At 39.9% G+C, this 18848-nt stretch overlaps 1 protein-coding gene across 1 annotated transcript in view; it reads right to left on the bottom strand.

Annotated features, from left to right (window-relative positions):
- ACVR1 (activin A receptor type 1) overlaps positions 1-18848 on the bottom strand; it is a 77056-nt gene that overhangs the window by 33489 nt on the left and 24719 nt on the right. The window contains exons 3-7 of the mRNA XM_023730415.1: positions 11268-11321; positions 10871-11134; positions 7867-8078; positions 4047-4146; positions 30-176 (exon numbers count right to left, since the gene is read on the bottom strand). Coding sequence (XP_023586183.1) covers positions 30-176; positions 4047-4146; positions 7867-8078; positions 10871-11134; positions 11268-11321 — 777 coding nt within the window. The remainder of the gene's footprint in view (positions 1-29; positions 177-4046; positions 4147-7866; positions 8079-10870; positions 11135-11267; positions 11322-18848) is intronic.

Here is an 18848-nt window from a genome sequence, read left to right on the forward strand (position 1 = left end):
ATAAATAAGGGGATTATCCTTCTACTTACCTAAAATATTTTCATGCCTCAGCATCACAGTATTGTACAATTCTGTTTCCCTGAACCACGACTTCTCATCCCGGGATGAGAAGATTTTCACGGCGACATTCTCCCCTTGCCAGCTGCCCCTCCATACCTCTCCATACCTGCCTTTCCCTGGGGAAAGCAAAAGAGAGGTGACATTGGACATTAGGCACAGAAGAGGCCAAAAAACAAAAACTAAACCTGTTGCCCTTGAGTTGATTCTGACTCATAGTGATCCTACAGGACAGAGTAGAACTGCCCCATAGGGTTTCCAAGGAGCAGCTGGTGGGTTCGAACTGCAGACCTTTTGGTTAGCTGCCGAGCTCTTTAACCACTGCACCACGAGACGGCCAGCCCTAATTATTTGTTCAAACTAAGCCAATAAACTTAGTACTTCCAACTCCTAATCCCTCCCTCATTGTTTACTCCAAGAAACACAGTTTTGGAATACAAATACTTGCCTGTAAAGACAGAAAAACAAGGTGGAACTTACCCTTCCCACCACCTCATCATGACAACAAATTAAAAGCCTTCTGTATCTGTATTGTCCAATTAGCTACTAACTATTGTTTACATTTAAAATCCTATATTAAAAGGTATAAAATACTATGGTTTTAAAAAGCACATAGAAGTTAGAAAAACTTAAAAAATAGTACACTGAGTCAGATTTCATGTTGTGCTAAAGTTAAAAAAAAGTATATATGGCGAACTTAAAATAGCTTACTTGATTCCTTCCCTTCATAGAGGAACAACACAGGCATTTTCTAAGAGTCCAAATTTGTGAATTTACACATGCATTTTTATTTTTCACTAAGGATACTAGGGAGTTTGAGATGTGTGTTCTGAAGGATAAAAAACACCAAGAACGACACTGCTGTGTAGGAGGAGATCGACAAACAGCCCCGGCCATCCCTAAAGGATTTGTTGGCAGAGGATCTATTTCAAAAGAGGATTTGCAAAGTCTTAAACACATAATCCCAGAACAGTACTGATTTCTGACATTGGTCATGGGTATTTGCTCGTTAGACAGCCCTGTGATACCACAAGTGGTCTACGCTGGAAAGGCCACTTGGAGAATACATTTTGGAAAACGTGGGGACTCTAGTCGTGATCCAATCAGTTTGGGGCACACCCCCCTCCTGCAGCAGCAACACACTTGACAGCTTTGTCAACTCCAGGCTCCCTCTTCCATTCTTCTCTTTAATTATAGGTAGGGGTGACTGGGGAGGTTGGGCGGAGGAGGCAATTACCACGAGACTATGGGGATCAACACAGGGTATAATCAAGGGTAAAGACATCCGAGGCACCTAGATAACAATGCAGCAGAAGATACAACTCACAGGGCAGTGGGGCTCTCTACAAGGCTGCTGGGAAGCACGGCTTGTAATAAGCAGCTGCAGCACCACCTGCACATACAGAAAACAGCTCTTGGCTGACAAACTAAGCCACTAAGAACCCAAACACGGAAAGAGAAGGCATGTCTGTCCAGGTGACACACCTGAAACATAATCCAAAGTGCTAATTCTAGATTCCCTTACAATAAACAATGTCACCATGAAATATCAATGGTCAATCCAAAATGATGTTAAATGTGGCCAAGAAGTGCTCACTGTAGGCCTCTGTCAGGTCAAAAACTAATTAGCACAAAACTAATTTTAATAAAGTCATAGCAATTGCCTAGTATTTGTAGCTCAAGCTCAGGGCTAGTGCTAAGATACTACAAAATCAGCTGCTAGAAAATGGTACAGTCATCTCTCCCTGGCTTTGGCCCCATTATCTATGTTTATTTTCTCTTTGCTTTTCTCACTACGAAGGGGAGAAAATTATTCTGGAGAATTGTGAACATTACTATAAAGTCGTCTCAAACTCTCCTTTTTTTTTTTTTTTTTTTTAAAGAAAGCAGGAGGTGGACAGCAGAGTAGATAAGTTAAAATAGAAATCTGCTTCCATGGTTTTCAATTTTTTTTAAGTTGTCAAGTGCTTTTTATCAAATGCAACCTTATGCAGATGCCCCTAAAACAGAAGCAGAGCTGCCCAAAAGCCCTGGCCATGGGGTCCCACAAAGGGTACCCTTCAAGCACCTGAAATTTGGAGTTTCACTGATCACCATCTGGAAATGACTGATCTGGTACAACTTCCAAGTTTCTGAACCAAAAATGGTATCATATCATACTCTCCATGCGGTTCATCCCGTGTATTTATATTCAAGGCTGTACCACATGAACACTAACTACAAGCTGCTGAAAAAGCATTGCTTTTGTTAGTCTTTAGTGCTAAACCAACAAAATGCTATAATTGAATTTACACCATTTTCAAAAAATGCTTAGCACTATCTATACAACGGGGCCGTGGTGGCGCAGTGGTTAACAGCTCGGTTGCTAATCAAAAGGTCAGCAGTTTGAATCTACCAGCCACTCCTTGGAAACCCTACGGGGCAGTTCTACCCTACAGGTCTGCTATGAGTCAGAATCAACTCAATGGCAATGAGTTTGGTTTGTTTGGTTTTTTTTTTTTGTATCTATACAACCAGAAACAGCATATATTATTTTAATGCTGCAATATTATTTTGCCCTTTGGACTCTGGAGCCTGTCTCTGAGGACAGATCTTGATATACCATGTTGCTCTGTGAATGGGGAGTGGCCACAAGGCAGAAGGGCAAAGGGTAAGAGGACAAGTAAACTATCAACAGGATGCTTGTTGGCAAAAGAGAATAACCCTGGTGGTAATCACAACTTGTTCTTTCTCTAAGTCACAGCTTGTTGTGGAGGATAAGTGGGAAGTAGGGCGACTGTCACAGTGGCTTCAGACCTACGGAAAAGGCAACAAAAGGCTGCCTGCGGATTAGATGCTGCTCTTTCTACCTCTTCCCACTCCCCTTTCTACTACTGTCTTGGGGGTCCTCCAGTTTCCACAAAAGCAGAAAGGCCAGAGGACAGCAGCCAAGTGGTGAAGGGAGCTTATGATGGCCAGCCACCTCCCAGAATAGAAAGATGTGATGGCAGGCACTGCCAACCCCAATCCAAAGAAACCAGGAGAACTAGGAGTGTGGAGATGTTGCAAACCCAGAATTGCTACTGTGGCCATCCCTGTGTGCCATCTGAAGGTAAAATTAATGAAAACTGTAAACTGAATCCCAAATACTCACCACATAAAAGTAAAACTAATAAAAATCAAACTTTAAAAAAAGCATTTGGCTTGATCTTCCTAGAGGGCAATTGGCAATATATAAAACAAGCCATAATAAAATTTACAAATTCTGATCCAAGAACCCCAACTCCTAGGACTATATTCCAAGAAAATAATTCAAAAAACAAAAAAGCAATGTATGTAAAAATTGTATTAAAGTTAATCTAATACCTCATTGGGCTATTACACAATCTTAAAATGCTTGTGATGTCTACAAATACATGGAAATATGTGAGCTTAAAACTGGAAAAAAAGTTGTGTCCTCACCATGATCGCACCTACAAATAAGTATGTTCACATATGGGAAAAATATAAGAAGCCATAGAGAAATGTATACAGCTCTTATCTAAATAAAGGAGCTGTAAAGGTACCTTTCGTAAAAATTTGTTTAATTATTTTTAAAAGAAGTGGATAAGTGGGAGGGATTAGAGAATTGCAATAAACCAGTTTATTGTCCAAAAACCTACTTACCACCAATCATTCGATACTTATAGTCAGGCACAACCGTATCGATTCATTTTTCAAGCATTCCCATCATCCCTAAGGGTCTAATTGCAACCAAAAGCTTTTGCCTAGGCATTCTCTGTTCTAACTAGTGACACATTCCCTTGACAAGAGCTTCCACAAGTTCAGGTGCTCAAACGTGAATCATGGAGAACAGAGTAGTTACACCATATTGCTACCTCATCTCCTGTAGTTTAATAAGGAAACAAAAGACAACAAGAAGAAGCAGATCTTCCAAGTTCTATCCTATTCCTGGAACCATGACTAACATTGCATATAACCCCCAAAGAAAGGGAAAAAGAATTACCAACCGACACACTCCAACAGTGTAATCTGACGAGCCACAGTTCTTTGAACCAGAAAAGGAAGACCAGAGCCACTTCCTGATGTACACGAATGATCCAATAAATCCTGTGGTTTAAGACAAGGAGAAAAAGAAACTATTGAGAAATAGCTCCCAGTATAGAATATTAGCGTGCATGTCGTTGTAACTCACACAGAGGGCTGAGACCCTGGACACGTGGCCTGTTAGAAAGCACCATGGGAGGAGGAGTTGGTTGTATTTCTTCTCTAACATACAATAGGGTTTCCTGAGGAACAGTAGTCCTGCCTTGTACCCTGAGTTTCAGAATAAAACGTATAAAGAAAGAAGCTGAGCAGACAAAGTAGAGTATGCAAATTAGAAAGAAGCCTCAAGAAACAGAACTGAGCACAAGGGGAAACAGGAGAAAGAACAGCAAGTAGAGTAAAAAGAAGAGGAGAAAGCCTCTTCAACTCAAAGAGTATAATTTACCACACTCTGCTATACTCACTGAGTATCTCTCAAATGATCCACTTTCACTGAAACACCAAGTAAGGAATTTCAATTGTTGTCTGTACTGAAAAGATCCCAATGACCATGTGGTCATCAAACTGGTACATGCAAGCAAGGATGGACTACCTGGAAGGAGGTTACTTGTTAAGTGGGTGAGAAACAGAAGGGTCACAAAATGTAGACCTACATGTCATTTGTTGATGTGGATCATTCACAAATCAGAGAGAAAAAAATAAAATGTTCATTAAAAACATAATAATCATTGCAGAGCATGATAAATGTAATTAATGTCACTGAATTATACATGTAAAAGTGGTTGAAATGGCAAATGCTTTGTTATACATATTTTACCACAATAAAACAAAACCAGTACAGCAAACCGATTTCTACAAATGGAACATGTTGTCAAAAAAAAATCCCCAGTTAGTTGGCTCATACATTTTTCCTTCTTCCTCTCATTGCAAGCCAAGAAGCAGATGTCTTTTTGTATCAAGAATGGATTATCTATAATAAACAGTATGTGCGCACGCTGATGGTGGTATGGTTGCAATAATGTGAGGTAGTATTCCCCCAAAATGCATCTCTTCCCCAACATTTTAGCTGGTCTGTTAAGCAATATATTGATTTGTTTGAATTTCATCTTCTTTCACTTCTTCTGAATACCACTATGAAGTACTAATGATCGGCAAAAATACTAAAAGCTGAACAGGCAAAGAAGTTTAGAATCCTTAAAAAGCACAAAATGGGTAATCAACAAGAAAGTGGGTATCATTGAAGAAATAGAGTTTCACACCTCCCCCAACCATTTTCTTTTTGTTGTTCCTTTTTCTCTTTTTTTTTTGGAGGAGAATAATTCTGAAAACTATTTTTTCATAATGTATAATCCTGGTTCTAAACCCAGTTCACAGACTTAAAAGAGGGGAAGGGTCAACAGAAAACTGACAAAGATATACTTGAAATCCCAGATTGTTAGGCTTTTTTTCAATGTAGAGGAGCTGTTTATCGAGGGTATGCTATGCTGTTGCATCGTGCAAATGAGTATACTGCTTAAATATGCAAGTATGTAGACCAATAACGCTAACTTATTTTAAATAGTGTTTTTTATTGTGTTGTTGTATCGTGATATACTATCACCTTACGTTGTTGAGTTTAGAAGACTATTCTGGCATACACTTCCATTCCTCTTTCCAAACTCTAAAAGCTATTTAAACAGTCATTTACACTAGATGCTTCTATGATTGCTCTTAGAAATTAGTTATGTTAGTAGCTCTGAGTAACGGAGTTCTGACTAATCTATTTTAGAATCTTGCTTTGCTAAAGCTTTGTCAGAATTCATCCTCATATCTTCTTGCTACTAGCTCAATAAACTCATTTGATTTTCCTTAAACTTGAAGTAGAATTCTAAGTATAGTTTCAACAAAAAACTGTACGTCTCTCCTTTTTGACACGGAATGTCCTTACAATCGTCTTTTTCCAGTTTCGCGGTACTACAATTTAAATAGGTAAGTAAAAGAAAACTAACAAAGGTTCCTTCCTCCTTTTTCTTACCAAAAAGCACGCTTGACTGGTGGCTGAGTGATGGGAAGGCAACAGGATAGGGTAAATCCCAGCCTGTATCAGCCGCCACCAATGTTTTAACAACTGCCAAGAGTGGGTTCTGCAGTTATCCAGGTGCAGCACCTGAGCCACAAAGATGGCCACTGAGACAGAAATCTTCTCCAGCCCGAAGGAACTTGCAGGGTTCGTCTTTACACCTGATCAGACGTAACTGCAGAACTAACAGCCAGTCTTAAGTTTGTCTTCTAGGAGAACGAGACTTAATACAAGATGACTTTAGGTGATACACAGGCATGGCTTAAATAACATTGAATCACATCAGAAAGTTATGGTCTTGATTGTCTTTTCTTATTCATTGGATTGATTATACAGTAAGGAGACAGTCTTCTTGATTTGGTATGGGCATATCTTTAACACCTTTCGAACGCTCACTAATCCTTACCTTTTTCAGAGTAGGCATCAGATTCAGCATAGTAACTATTTAGAAAGTTACTTTTTTTATGTTTATGGTAAATCTCTATTTTAGATTAGTGATAATCTTCCCACTTAAAATTTGGTTTCTTTAAAATTAACACTTGACAATTTTTTAAAAAGTAACAACAGGAAAGACAGTCACTTTTTAATGTGATTTTTATCATTTAGAAATATGTAAAAGATGAATTTTAAAATGTAAAATTCAATGGTTTCTAGCCTTGTGCTGCCAATATGGTAGCCATAAGCCAACTGAGTTAGTGAAATGTGGCTAGTCTGAATTGAAATATACTGTAAGTGTAAAATGTTGTTGTTGTTTTTAGTTGTTGTCAAGTCGACTGCGACTCATGGCAACCCCATGTGTGCAGAGTAGAACTGCTCCATAGGGTTTTCAAGGCTGTGACTTTTTGGAAGCAGATCACCAGGCCTTACTTCCGAGGTGCCTCTGACTGGGTATGAACTGCCAACCTTTGGTTAGCAGTCCAGCACCTCACCATTTGCACTACTCAGACTCTCGTATAAAGTGTAAAATATGTATCAGATTTCAAAGATTTAGTTAAAAAATGAGAATATAAAATATCTCATTAATAACTGTTACTGAGCATAGGCTGAAATGATCATTGGAGATACTGGGTTAAATAAAATTTATTTTTAAAATTAACTTTATGTGGTTCGTTTTACTTTTTTTAATGTGGCTGCTAGAAAATTTTAAATTACATGTGGCTCACGTATTTCTATTGGACAGCACTGGTCTAACCAGTTGACTGCCCCCCACAAGGGGGCAGCACAGGAGCATGAAAAATGTGGTAGCTGCTTTTTTAGGATGTCAAGTTTTAAAAGTCTTAAATTCCAGGGTGTTGAAATAATCTAGAATGGCAGACTTGGTTTTTAATATTAAGCAAAAGATTTTTTTTTTTTTTTTTTTTTGCGGAGGGGGAGCAAGCACTGTTATTACAAAAAGAGTAACTGAGTACCATGAACTCCAAGCACCCCCAAAATTACAGGCAATCATTCTCTCTCCCTTTTCCCTTACTTTCAAAAGAAAATTAAGTACAAAGAATCTCCTAAAATAAATCCTATTACTTATTTAATGTAAATGACTGCCTGAAGTGGATGTTTTCATGTGGAGGAGATTAAACAAGTGCCAGCACGTGCTTAAGACATAAGTGACCAGTGGTATGTGTATGCACTGCCCTGTCACCAGTTACTGGTTAGGGTTTCACACCCAAAATAAGGGTCTTATGCCATCTTCCTTATGCTAAGGATTCTCTGTGGGGCCAGAAACTCACTGCTAAAGTGCTGTCTCCAACATTGGTGGTGATGAGACCTTCGATGGTGCCGTATTCCACATCTCTGGGATTGAGGCGTTCTTGGTTGCGCCTTTTAAATTTTCGGAGAGCGACTCCCAGGAGGCAAGCTAGAAGGCAGACTGCAAACACTACGGACAGAATAATGAGGCCAACTTCCAAGTGGAAATTCTGTGTTCCAGGGAAGGATTTCCCTGGAGATGAAGAGAAAGGGGTAATTGGCTATAAGACTCACAGTTTACTTAGTATTTAGCATAACCAACGTTCTGATAAGTACTAGCTTCTGATTTTGACCACATGGTCTTATACACCAATGACAAAATGTTGTAAACTGAAATGCTTCCTAATATCTGGCCAACGGCCCAGTCATTTTAACTATTATTCAATTAGACAAAACTACAGTTTGAAAAAAATTCACTGAGAACCAACTGCATTAATGCACATAAGTGAACGCGCTTTTAAAATATAAAGTACTATACAAATCTCTGGCATTACTCTTGTTAACCTGAATTTTATCTTTAAGGGTGTTTTATCATCAAGCCCCTAGAGTTAGATATTATGTTGTAATATCCCTATGAAAAAGTGCTGAGTTAAAACAGAAATACCCAATCTGCAGTCTCTCTTCAATATATCTTGTATGTCTATTGCTGAACTCACACTGATCTTTTTAGATCACGATTTCTGCCTAGGAACCATTTGTTCATCTTTCCATTTGCTCACTTATTCCAACATTCATTCAATGATTCACTCACTCACCTAATCATTCATTCACACTCTTGTTTAGACATTCTTACATCATCCATTCCAACATTCATGTGTTCACTCAAACACTCACATATCACTTAAGCAAACATTTTACAAAGGCGTTCTCCTTGCCTAGTGAGTTAAATCCAAATTTCTTAGCTGGACACAAGGTCCCAAAACAATAATCATCTCTGAATTTCAGACACCTTCACAATATTACATCACCACACCCTGTTCTTCCTCACATACGCCTTAAGCTCTTTTCCACTTTCCCAGTCCCTTTAGCAATCCAATCTCAAGCCCAACTTACTTTATATTTTTCTTTTAACTTCCCAAACCCAAATAATCAATGACTTGTCACACATAACACTCCATGGTACTTGTCATTTGTACGATAAAGTGTAAAACTAATTACATACAATATTCAATTATAAATATTGCTTGCCTCACTAATTAGATTAGAAATTCCTTAAATGAAGTAAACCTTCTATTAAAACCAAAAAACCTGTTGCCATCAAGTCGCTCATGACTCACTGCGGCCCCATGTGTTACACAGCAGAACTACTCTATAGGGTTTTCTTGGCTGTAATCTTTACGGAAGTAGTTTGCCATGCCTTTCTTCCATGGAGCCTCTACGTGGGTTCAAATTGCCAACCTTAAGTTAGCAGCCCATCACAAACTGCTTGTGCCATCCAGAGACTTTTCTTAAAACTCAGGGTCTAGCAAAGTGATGTACAGATTAGAAACTTCATACTGTTGAGTAGTTTATATGGAATATTCTCCACACTGTATTCAATACAGTAGTATATACTAATGAGCCCTAAATAGCTACCTCAAAGTCCCTACAAATTTTTGTAGGAATGTAGATATTTCTCCATGTCTATCCACTCTACTAATAACAATTTAACCCACAAAGTATCTAAGAGTGTAGTTTATTCCATCAAATATCCTTTTAGTTTTAACCACCTAAGTGTTAGATCTTTCTTTTAAAAACTTTAACATTCAACATCATATTATTCAAAAAAATTATCTGATTTGCTTACCAGAATTTAATGTATATGCCTTAAGATTAATACTATAACTTCTTTAAAACTGCTGTAATACGATCTTATCTTCACTATTTTGTTATTCTGCCGCCTCCTTTGTTCGCTGACATTTCTGGCAGTGGCTGCTCCTAGTAGCCTCTCCTATTTCACTTTCTGGTTTGTGTTTTTGTATTTTTGTTTTTTTTGTTTTTTTTCTTTTGTGAGTCCAAAACTAACTAATCATACCTATTAAAAATGTCCTATAACATTAGGAAAGGTCTCTAAGTGGTGCAAACAGTTTGCACTTGTCTACTAACCTAATGGTTGGTGGTTCAAACCTACCCAGTGGTACTGCACAAGAAAGACGTAGTGATCTGCTTCTATAAAGATTACAGCCAAGAAAACCCTGTGGAGCAGTTCTACTCTGTAACACATGGGGGTTACCATGAGTCAGAATCAACTCGGTGGCAATGGGTTTGGTTTGGTTTGGTTTGGGGTATACGTTAAGCGAGTCAATTTGGTGTAAAGTTTATGAAGACTATGGTACATTATTATTTGTAGGGACTTTGAGATAGCTAGTTAGGGATCATTTTACGAAGAGACAGTTTTAGAGAAGGACTGGTTTCTATAGTATATATGACTGTATTTGAATACAGTATGGAAAAGGTTCCACATAAACTACCTAAGATTCTTATGAAATATCATCTGGCTTCAAGTTTCAGTGAGAGGTTGCTGGGAACTCGTATGGGAGAAGAGGTGAGTTAGCCTTTCGTTTTCTCCTTCCTCATACAGAAGGAAAGGCATTCCACTAGGGCACCTGAGTCTCATGTTCCATTTTCCTTCCTACCCACTTGACATAGAGATCAGTATTTACTAAGTAGAGAAATTATGGCTGACATCACAGCTTTTTAACAGAAAGGGGTGTCGGGAACTGTTCACCTGTGTGTGGCTACTGAGAGATCACTGGTGAGCCAAGCCAGGTATGCCAAGTTGGACATCACCTTGCTCACTTTCTCAAAAATGACCATCCTCCTTTTTAGATGTCAAAGGGTCATGTCTTTCTCTTCCTCACCTAGAGCTACGTTCTTTGTCATCTGTTGACTTTTGTTCAAAGAGTAGGAGGAAAGCCTTGTGGCTACTTAAATATTTAACCCACAAAGAATCATGACAACACTAACAAAACCCCTTGATCTAGAAATAGAAAAGTCCATGGGAACCTTTCGTGGGCAGCTGGGCCGTGATGTTCCTGTTGCACCAGTCCCCTTGGCAGCACTCCACGGCCTGGCCAGGTGAGGGCGGGGTCTTACAGGTCATCTTCCCCTGCTCGTAGACCTGGAAGCAGCCTTTCTGGTAGACGTGGTACCCATCGTTTATGCTCAGCGAGGAGAAGCACTGCTGACCTTCACAGTGGTCCTCGTTCCCGCAGGAGAGGCCTTCACACACACACATATAAAGTTTGGGGTTTGCCTTGGGCTTCTCATCTGCAAAGGAGAGAGGCAAAAGAAAAGAAAAAAAAAATCACTCTTATGGATATCTCTACCATCAAGGAAATAATACAGTTTCTCTGCAACCTCCTCCCACACTAACCAAAGAGAAAGTCAAGTGAAGCATCACCATTTGACACGGTATCCACGTTCTGTGATCTTTTACCTCTCATGTGACCAGCCACTAAAAAAAGAGAGAAAAAAAATCACCTCTCAACAAATGAATCCATTTATATAAGCTGTGCATTCTTCGAGATCATACTAGGCCAAAGACTGGTTATCATCTGGGCAGAGGACTCTGAAACTGAACTTCATCAACCTTCAGCATGATGAGCTTTCATATCCCAATTCTTGCATCAAAATAAAATTTTTTACCAGCACTTAATGTCCATCAGCTTTATTTTATGCAAAACAAAGGCTCTGAAATATATGAACTATATGGCAGCTGTTAATACCAGTTCCTGCTAGCTCTGTAGAAATCTCCAGCAACTAATAAACAAGGAATACTGGCATTCCTGCCCTTATTTGGCAGCTTCAGAAACTTTTCAGTATATTAGTGTAAATGAGAGTTTACAAGGATGCACAGCGAAAACTTACAAATTCATATTATCACCACTGCCAGCTAGATGTCTAGACTACTTTTCCAATAGTAGTAACACTAAGATCTTTACGTTGACTATAATGGGAATTAAGAGTTGCTTAAAATTTTCACCTGGCAGAAAAAATTTTGGTACCAATTATTGCTTTCATGCAATAAAGGATGAGGGCACAAGACGACTAAGGGAATGACTGAACAGTAAGGTAGCAGGTGGGAACAAAGAAGGAGCACACACCTGGTGTGGTGGAAATAGAGGCAGAAGCATGTCATCAGTGGGATGCTCCTAATAGACCTTCTAATTGGCTCTTTTTGAAAATACTTATTTGCAGTTTCATATTTCAAATTACTCTCTTTTTTCCCCTCCCTTGTTAGAGTGATTAGTTGAGACCTGCTGGTCCCAAGTTTCTACTAGTGAGGAAGGAAGTAGAGACAGAATGTAAATAGCCAAGTCAAGAGGCCACTGATTAGTAAGCTGACGGCCATTTTCACCAAAACACTGTTCATATAAGGTAATTCCGCTGGCAGAGCCATCTCCAAAGGTGTGTGTCACTGACAGGCTGCCTTCTAATCCTTGGACCCTCTGTGGTGGGTCTGTGAGAGAACTGCTTCTTTCTTAAAATAACAGGTTGGGTGCTTTTATGAGAAGACCTGAAGGTAAGGTCTTTGAAAATGTCAAATTCATTTATACTTATTTGTGTGGGTGTGTGTAGAGATGTGGGTTACCTCAAAAAGAGAAAAGTGTTCTTAATCTTTCTTCCTCCTTCTTCAAAGAAGTGAAAAATAGTTCACTGCCCACTGTAATGTGGGTGCCTCATCCCACAGGATGAGTGCATGCAGACACACATACACAAGATTTCTATTTATAATTGACTCGCTAGTTCTTTTGAAAACCACAAGGGGCTCATCCAAGAGCAAAGACATGCCTGAAAGCAGAAAATCCAAAATAGCCTCTGACTGTGCTATGTATGTCACCAGTCTCACCCCTGAGAATCAAGAGCCCTCAGACATTTTTAATGAGTGAAAATTTTAATGAGCAAAGAGGTAGACTCTATTTTCCCTGCTTAGAGAAATTCCAACACCAATCTATTTCTACAAGGATAAGAAATATATATATATGTTGACACAATCCAGCAGAAAGTTTACACTTGCCAAAAGAGAGTTGCAAGATAATATTTCTAGGGAGTCTAGACATGTTTGCCACTGTTGAATGGCACGAAGCCGGGCTAAGGGCTGCCAACTATGCTGCCCAACAGGTGACGATTCTTTGGAACAAAATGGATGGGAAGGTGTGAGAGGGAGAGCTAATGGTATCCTATTGATCTGTTTATGAGTGACATCAGGGAATTAAAAAGACAACAGAAAAACCTGTGAGATAATCGGCCTCGGTAAAAGGAATTAATTAAAGCAACATGGGTGGATACATAAGGCAATCAATTTCTATAAATTTGGAAGGCAACATGTATTTTTAAAACTCTAAATATTTTTAAGAGGTCACAGGTATCCAAAGATATATACTCATTAAAGAGTATGTGCCCACTGAGGCTGGCTTGGGAATGAGGAGGTTGGGATGAAGGGGTAAAATGAAAATAAGAGAGTAGCTATTCATAGACTCATAATGGAACAAGGAGTGTGATTTACTCAACTCCTTGCCCTTAAGGTCCACTAGGAACAACAACGGAGCCCTGGTGGCACAATGGTTAAGAGCTCGGCTGATACCTACAAGGCTGGCAGTTGGAATCCACCAGCCACTCCTTGGAAACCCAATGGAGCAGTTCTGCATTGTCCTATAGGGTCGCTATGAGTCGAAATCAACTCAGTAGCAAGAGTTTGTTTTTTTTTTTGTTTAGAAACAACAACAAAAATGTAACTATAGACCACAGGGGGGCCATGCATCATTGGTCTATGGAAATGTCTGGTCCAAGGTAACCACAGAATTAATGACACTTTGTGGTACTAATAAAAGTCAATTTTTTAAAAAAGTAACAGTAATGATAATTATTTCTCTAATATGCTCTCAGAGTGAACTCTACTTTTAAAGTTCAATCCCAAACTGAACTCTGAACTCTAAATCCACAGATGCAAGAAGGGGCACGGCCTTTCCAAAAGTCTCTAGTTTTTGACAGGATGGACAGATGGCCTTATGGATGTTTGGACTGGAAACTAAAGAACTTTGCCAGAACTGGCCAGCCTCATGTAAATACCATCTTTAGTAAAACTGAACTCAATATACCCAACTATGCAACACACATAAGCATATAGGTGTATAGATCTTAATCCTGGGGGACATAAAGTAAATCAAGGGAATTCATTAATTTATTAAAGACCCTCCTTTATCTTTTACATCCCTCCTTTACTGGAACCCTGGTGGCACAGTGGTTAAAAGCTCACCTGCTTACCAAAAGGCCAGCAGTTCGAATCCACTAGTCACTCCTTGGAAACCCTATGGAGCAGTTCTACTCTGTCCTATAGGGTCAATATGAGTTGGAATTGACTCGATAGCAATAAGTTTTGTTTTGGTTTTATAGTTGTATAGACACCAGGGCTGACAAACCTTAAATTGTTGATTCTTTTATCAGTAACATGTCAAAACCCAGGGTTTTCATATCCATCCCTCCACAATCAGGAAAAAGAAAAGAGGCAAAAAAAGGCAGTTGTTAATAATACATAATAATTAACTCAATCTTAAGGAACCATGAGCTCATAACTCAGTTTAGCAGTCAGCTAGTGGGAAAGTACACAACCTTCACCAACTTCTCTCCTATTTTGCCTCTCACCCAACATTTCATCTTCTTAACTTGTACATTCCCTACTACATATTTAGGACAGTCTTTCCTGTATCTATTCTTTACATACAGTCAAACATAAATGAAGACCCTAAATTGGTAAGAATTTAAGAATGACCATGCACACACATATGCATACACATTAGCTAAATGCCACAATGGCAATTTCATCTGGCAGACTGGGTTAGTTCGAAGAGATGCCAAAAGGATTTCAGAGCTAGGATTACTAATTCAACAAAGAAGGTTAAAAGCAAGGTAGAAGCACTCTCAGATCTTAATATCCACAATTCTGAGGAACACAGCAGGCTTCAAAACACCCATGACTCACTTTTTTAGTCTTGTCAAAATTTAGGAATAGCTACAACATGTGTGGACCTGTGATTTTTTTTTAATTTGGGGTTTGGGTGGAGCATGGGGAGGGGGTGGAGTTGGGGGTAGAATGAACACAAAGCCCCTTTAAAGACCACAGGTAAAGGGTCTGTGGATCCCTAATCTCTCAGACTGTAATACAAATACAGTATACACCATGTAGCACCAAGGAACAGAAAATCACCTTCGGTGACTGATTTTCAACAGTCCAGACAGGAAGTATCTGCGATGAAGTATTTTACACTTGCCTGTGCAAATAACAAGGAAAGGCTGCTAGTCCACTCCACCTAACTGACATTTGTTTAAATTATTCAGTAATTTAAATGTCAAGTTAGAGGTATTCCCTCTCTGCCACTGCAGTGCTCACCCACAGTTTGCTCTGAAAGGCACCGCCCGGCATTACTCAGTGTTATGGCTGGCACTGTCTGTCCTTTGTACCACACCAAGATAAGCATGGTGTGAAAAACACTCCCAGTCTGGGTCTGGCTGGGAGCAGCAGGGAGTTCTGACCACAAATGGAGGCTCCCTTGAGGAGATCAATGCCACCAGCGATGATCGGGGAATGAGCTGGGGCTAGGTCAGTCAACCCAAGGCACAGGCTTAGGATCCCAGGGGTTCACCACAGCCAAAACTTTAAAAAGACTTTTCTTGTTCTCCCATCCAGCTCACCATCTGAACACACCTACTCTTATAACATAATCCTAGACTGGCACAGAAAGAGGAAGAACAAAGAGCATCACAGACTCTCCACAGGCTGGGATAAGCTTGTTTTTCACAGTAAAAGTGTTAACATTTATGGTTTCAGTGTGACTTTAGGAATCTAGACACAACACTACAGACTCATCCTCCCCGTCCCGCCAAGGTTTTCACTCCCACCTGCTCAGTCATGCACTCTGTATGTTTTAATGCATTTATGGGGTGGCCTTGATGGTAACAATATCATTCTAAACAGTGTACAAAAACCCCACATTTGGTACCAGAATCTTTGACACAAAATACAAACAAGAAAATACTACCTGTAAATCAGCCTATAGCTACAGTCTTTGTTATTGTAAGGTGCTGTCAAGTTGGTTCCAACTCACAGAGACCCTATATACAACAGAACAAAACACTGCCCAGTCCTGTGCCATCCTCACAATCAGTGCTATGTTGGAGTCCACTGCTGCAGCCACTGTGTCAATCCATCTCATTGAAGGTCTTCCCCTTTTTCACTGACCTTCTACATTGCCAAGTATGATGTCCTTCTCCAGGGACTGGTCCCTTCGGATAACATGTCCAAAGTATGTGAGACGAAGTCTTGCTATCCTCACTTCCAAGGAGCACTCTGGCTGCACTTCTATCAAAACAGACTTGTTCGTTCTTCTGGTAGTCCATGGTATATTCAATATTCTTCACCAACACCATAACTGAAAAGCATTAATTCTTCAATCTTCCTTATTCACTGCCCAGCTTTTGCCTGCATATGAGGCAACTGAAAATACCGTGGCTTGGGTCGGGCACACCTTAGTCCTCAAGGTGACATATCTTTGCTTTTTAACACTTAAAGAGGTCTTTTGCAGCAGATTTGCCCATCTGATTTCTTGACTGCTGCTTCCATGGGCACTGACTGTGGCTCCAAGTAAAATAAAATCCTTAACAGCCTCAATCTTTTTTCTGTTTATCATGATGTTGGGGGGAAAAGATGTGGCAGTCTGCTTCTGTAAAGATTTACAGCCTTGGAAACTCCATGGGGCAGTTCTACTGTCCTACAGATCGCTATCAACTTGACAACAATAGGTTTGGTTTCACATTTTGGTTTATCATGACGTTGCTTATTGGTCCAGTTGTGAGGATTTTTCTTTTATGCTGAGATGTAATCCATTCTAAAGGCTGTAGTCTTTGATCTTCATCAGTAAGTGCTGCAAGTTCTCTTCACTTTCAGCAAGCAAGGTTGTGTCATCTGCATATCACAGGTTGTTAACGAGTCTTCCTTCAACCCTAATGTTCTGTTCTTCTTCATACAGTCCAGGTTCTTGGATTACTGCTCAGCATACAGACCAAATAAGTATGGTGAAATGATATAACCCTGATGCACACCTTTCCTGATTTTAAACCACACTGTTCCAGTGAATGCCTCTTGGTCTATGTACAGGTTCCACATGAGCACAAGTGAATGTTCTGGAATTCCCATTCTTCAAAATGTTATCCATAATTTGTTATGATCCACACAGTCAAATGCCTTTGCATAATCAATAAAACACAAGTAAACATCTTTCTGGTATTTTCTGCTTTCAGACAAGATCCATCTGACACCAGCAACGGTATTGTAACCTGACCCTAGAAATGCCAGTAAATTTCCATTAGTCCTTAAACTAGCCCCGCATGAGCGGAAGGGCCAGCTGTGACCACCAACTGACTTCAACAGAAGATGCAGCAACAGGTGGAATGAATCAGAAGGAAAAGCATCACCCAGAACCTACTCCGAAGAGAGAGGTCCGACAAGAACCACCTCCTGTTTCCTCTAGAATTTACCTCCCCAGTATGCCTGTGCAGCTGCCATCTTGCTGCCCAAATCACATATAAGCCCTGCTTCCCCGCAGCCTGGTGAGTCAGATCTGAGGAACTTACTCCCGGCTCCTTGCCCTGAGCATTTCAATAAAGTTACCTTCTCTTTCTCAGAGATTGGTGTCCAGATAATTGGCAAGTCTGAGCATGCCAGACAAGGGCCCACCTTCCTGGGTTCGGTAACAATATCCCTCATTCCACGTCCTCTTCTGAATCCAACTGAATTTCTGCAGTTCCCTGTTGATGTATTGTTGCAGCCATTTTTGAATTATCTTCGGCAAAATTTTACTTGCGTGCGCTATTAATGATACTGTTCAACACATGATTTGGAATGGGCACAAATAGGGATCTCTTCCAATTGCTTGGCCAGGTAGCTGTCTTCCAAATTTCTTGGCATAGAGGAGTGAGCGCTTCCAGCATTACATCTGTTTCTTGAAATATCTCTACTGGTATTCTGTCAATTCTTGGAGCCTTGTTTTTTGCCAATGCCTTCAGTGCAGCTTGGACTTCTTCCTTCAATACCATTGGCTCTTTATCAAATGCTACCTCCTGAAATGGTGGAACTGCGACCAACTCCTTTTGGTACAGTGACTCTGTGTATTCCTTCCATCTTCTTTTGATGCTCCCTGCATTGTTCAATATTTTGCCCATACAATCCTTCAATACTGCAACTTGAGGGTTGAATGTTTTCTTCAGTTCTTTCAGCTTGAGAAATGCCGAGTGTGTTCTTCCCTTTTGATTTTCTAACTCCAGGTCTTCGCACATTTCATTATAACACTTTGCTGTCTTGAGCTGATCTTTGGAATCTTCTGTTCAGCTCTTTTACTTCCTCATTTCTTCCATTCGCTTTAGCTACTCTATGTTCAAGGGCAAGTTCCAGAGTCTCTTCTGACATCCATTTCGGTCTTTTCTTTCTTTCCTGTCTTTTAATGACCTTTTACTTCATATATGATGTCCCTCATGTCATCCCATTTGTCTGGTCTTCAGTCATTAGTGTTCAATGTGTCAAATCTATTCTTGAGATGGTCTCTAACTTCAGGTGGGTTATACTCAAGGTTGGCCTGTGAAAACCTTATGAATAGCAGTGAAACGCTGTCTGATATAGTGCCTGAAGATGAACCCCCTCAAGTTGGAAGGCACTCAAAATACACCTGGGGAACAGTTGCTCCTCAGTGTAGAGTCGACCTTAATGACATGGATGGAGTAAAGCTTTCGGGACCTTCATTTGCTGATGTGGCACGACGCAAAATGAGAAACAGCTGCAATCATCCGCTAGTAACTGGAACATGGAATGTATGAAGTATGAATCTAGGAAAATTGGAAGTTGTCAAAAATGAAATGGAATGCTTGAAGATCAATATCCTAGGCTTCAGTGAACTGAAATGGACTGTTATTGACCATTTTGAATCAGACAATC

The sequence above is a fragment of the Trichechus manatus genome, unplaced genomic scaffold, assembly GCF_000243295.1.
Source record: "Trichechus manatus latirostris isolate Lorelei unplaced genomic scaffold, TriManLat1.0 scaffold00036, whole genome shotgun sequence".
In the NCBI taxonomy this organism is placed as follows: Eukaryota; Metazoa; Chordata; class Mammalia; order Sirenia; family Trichechidae; genus Trichechus; species Trichechus manatus.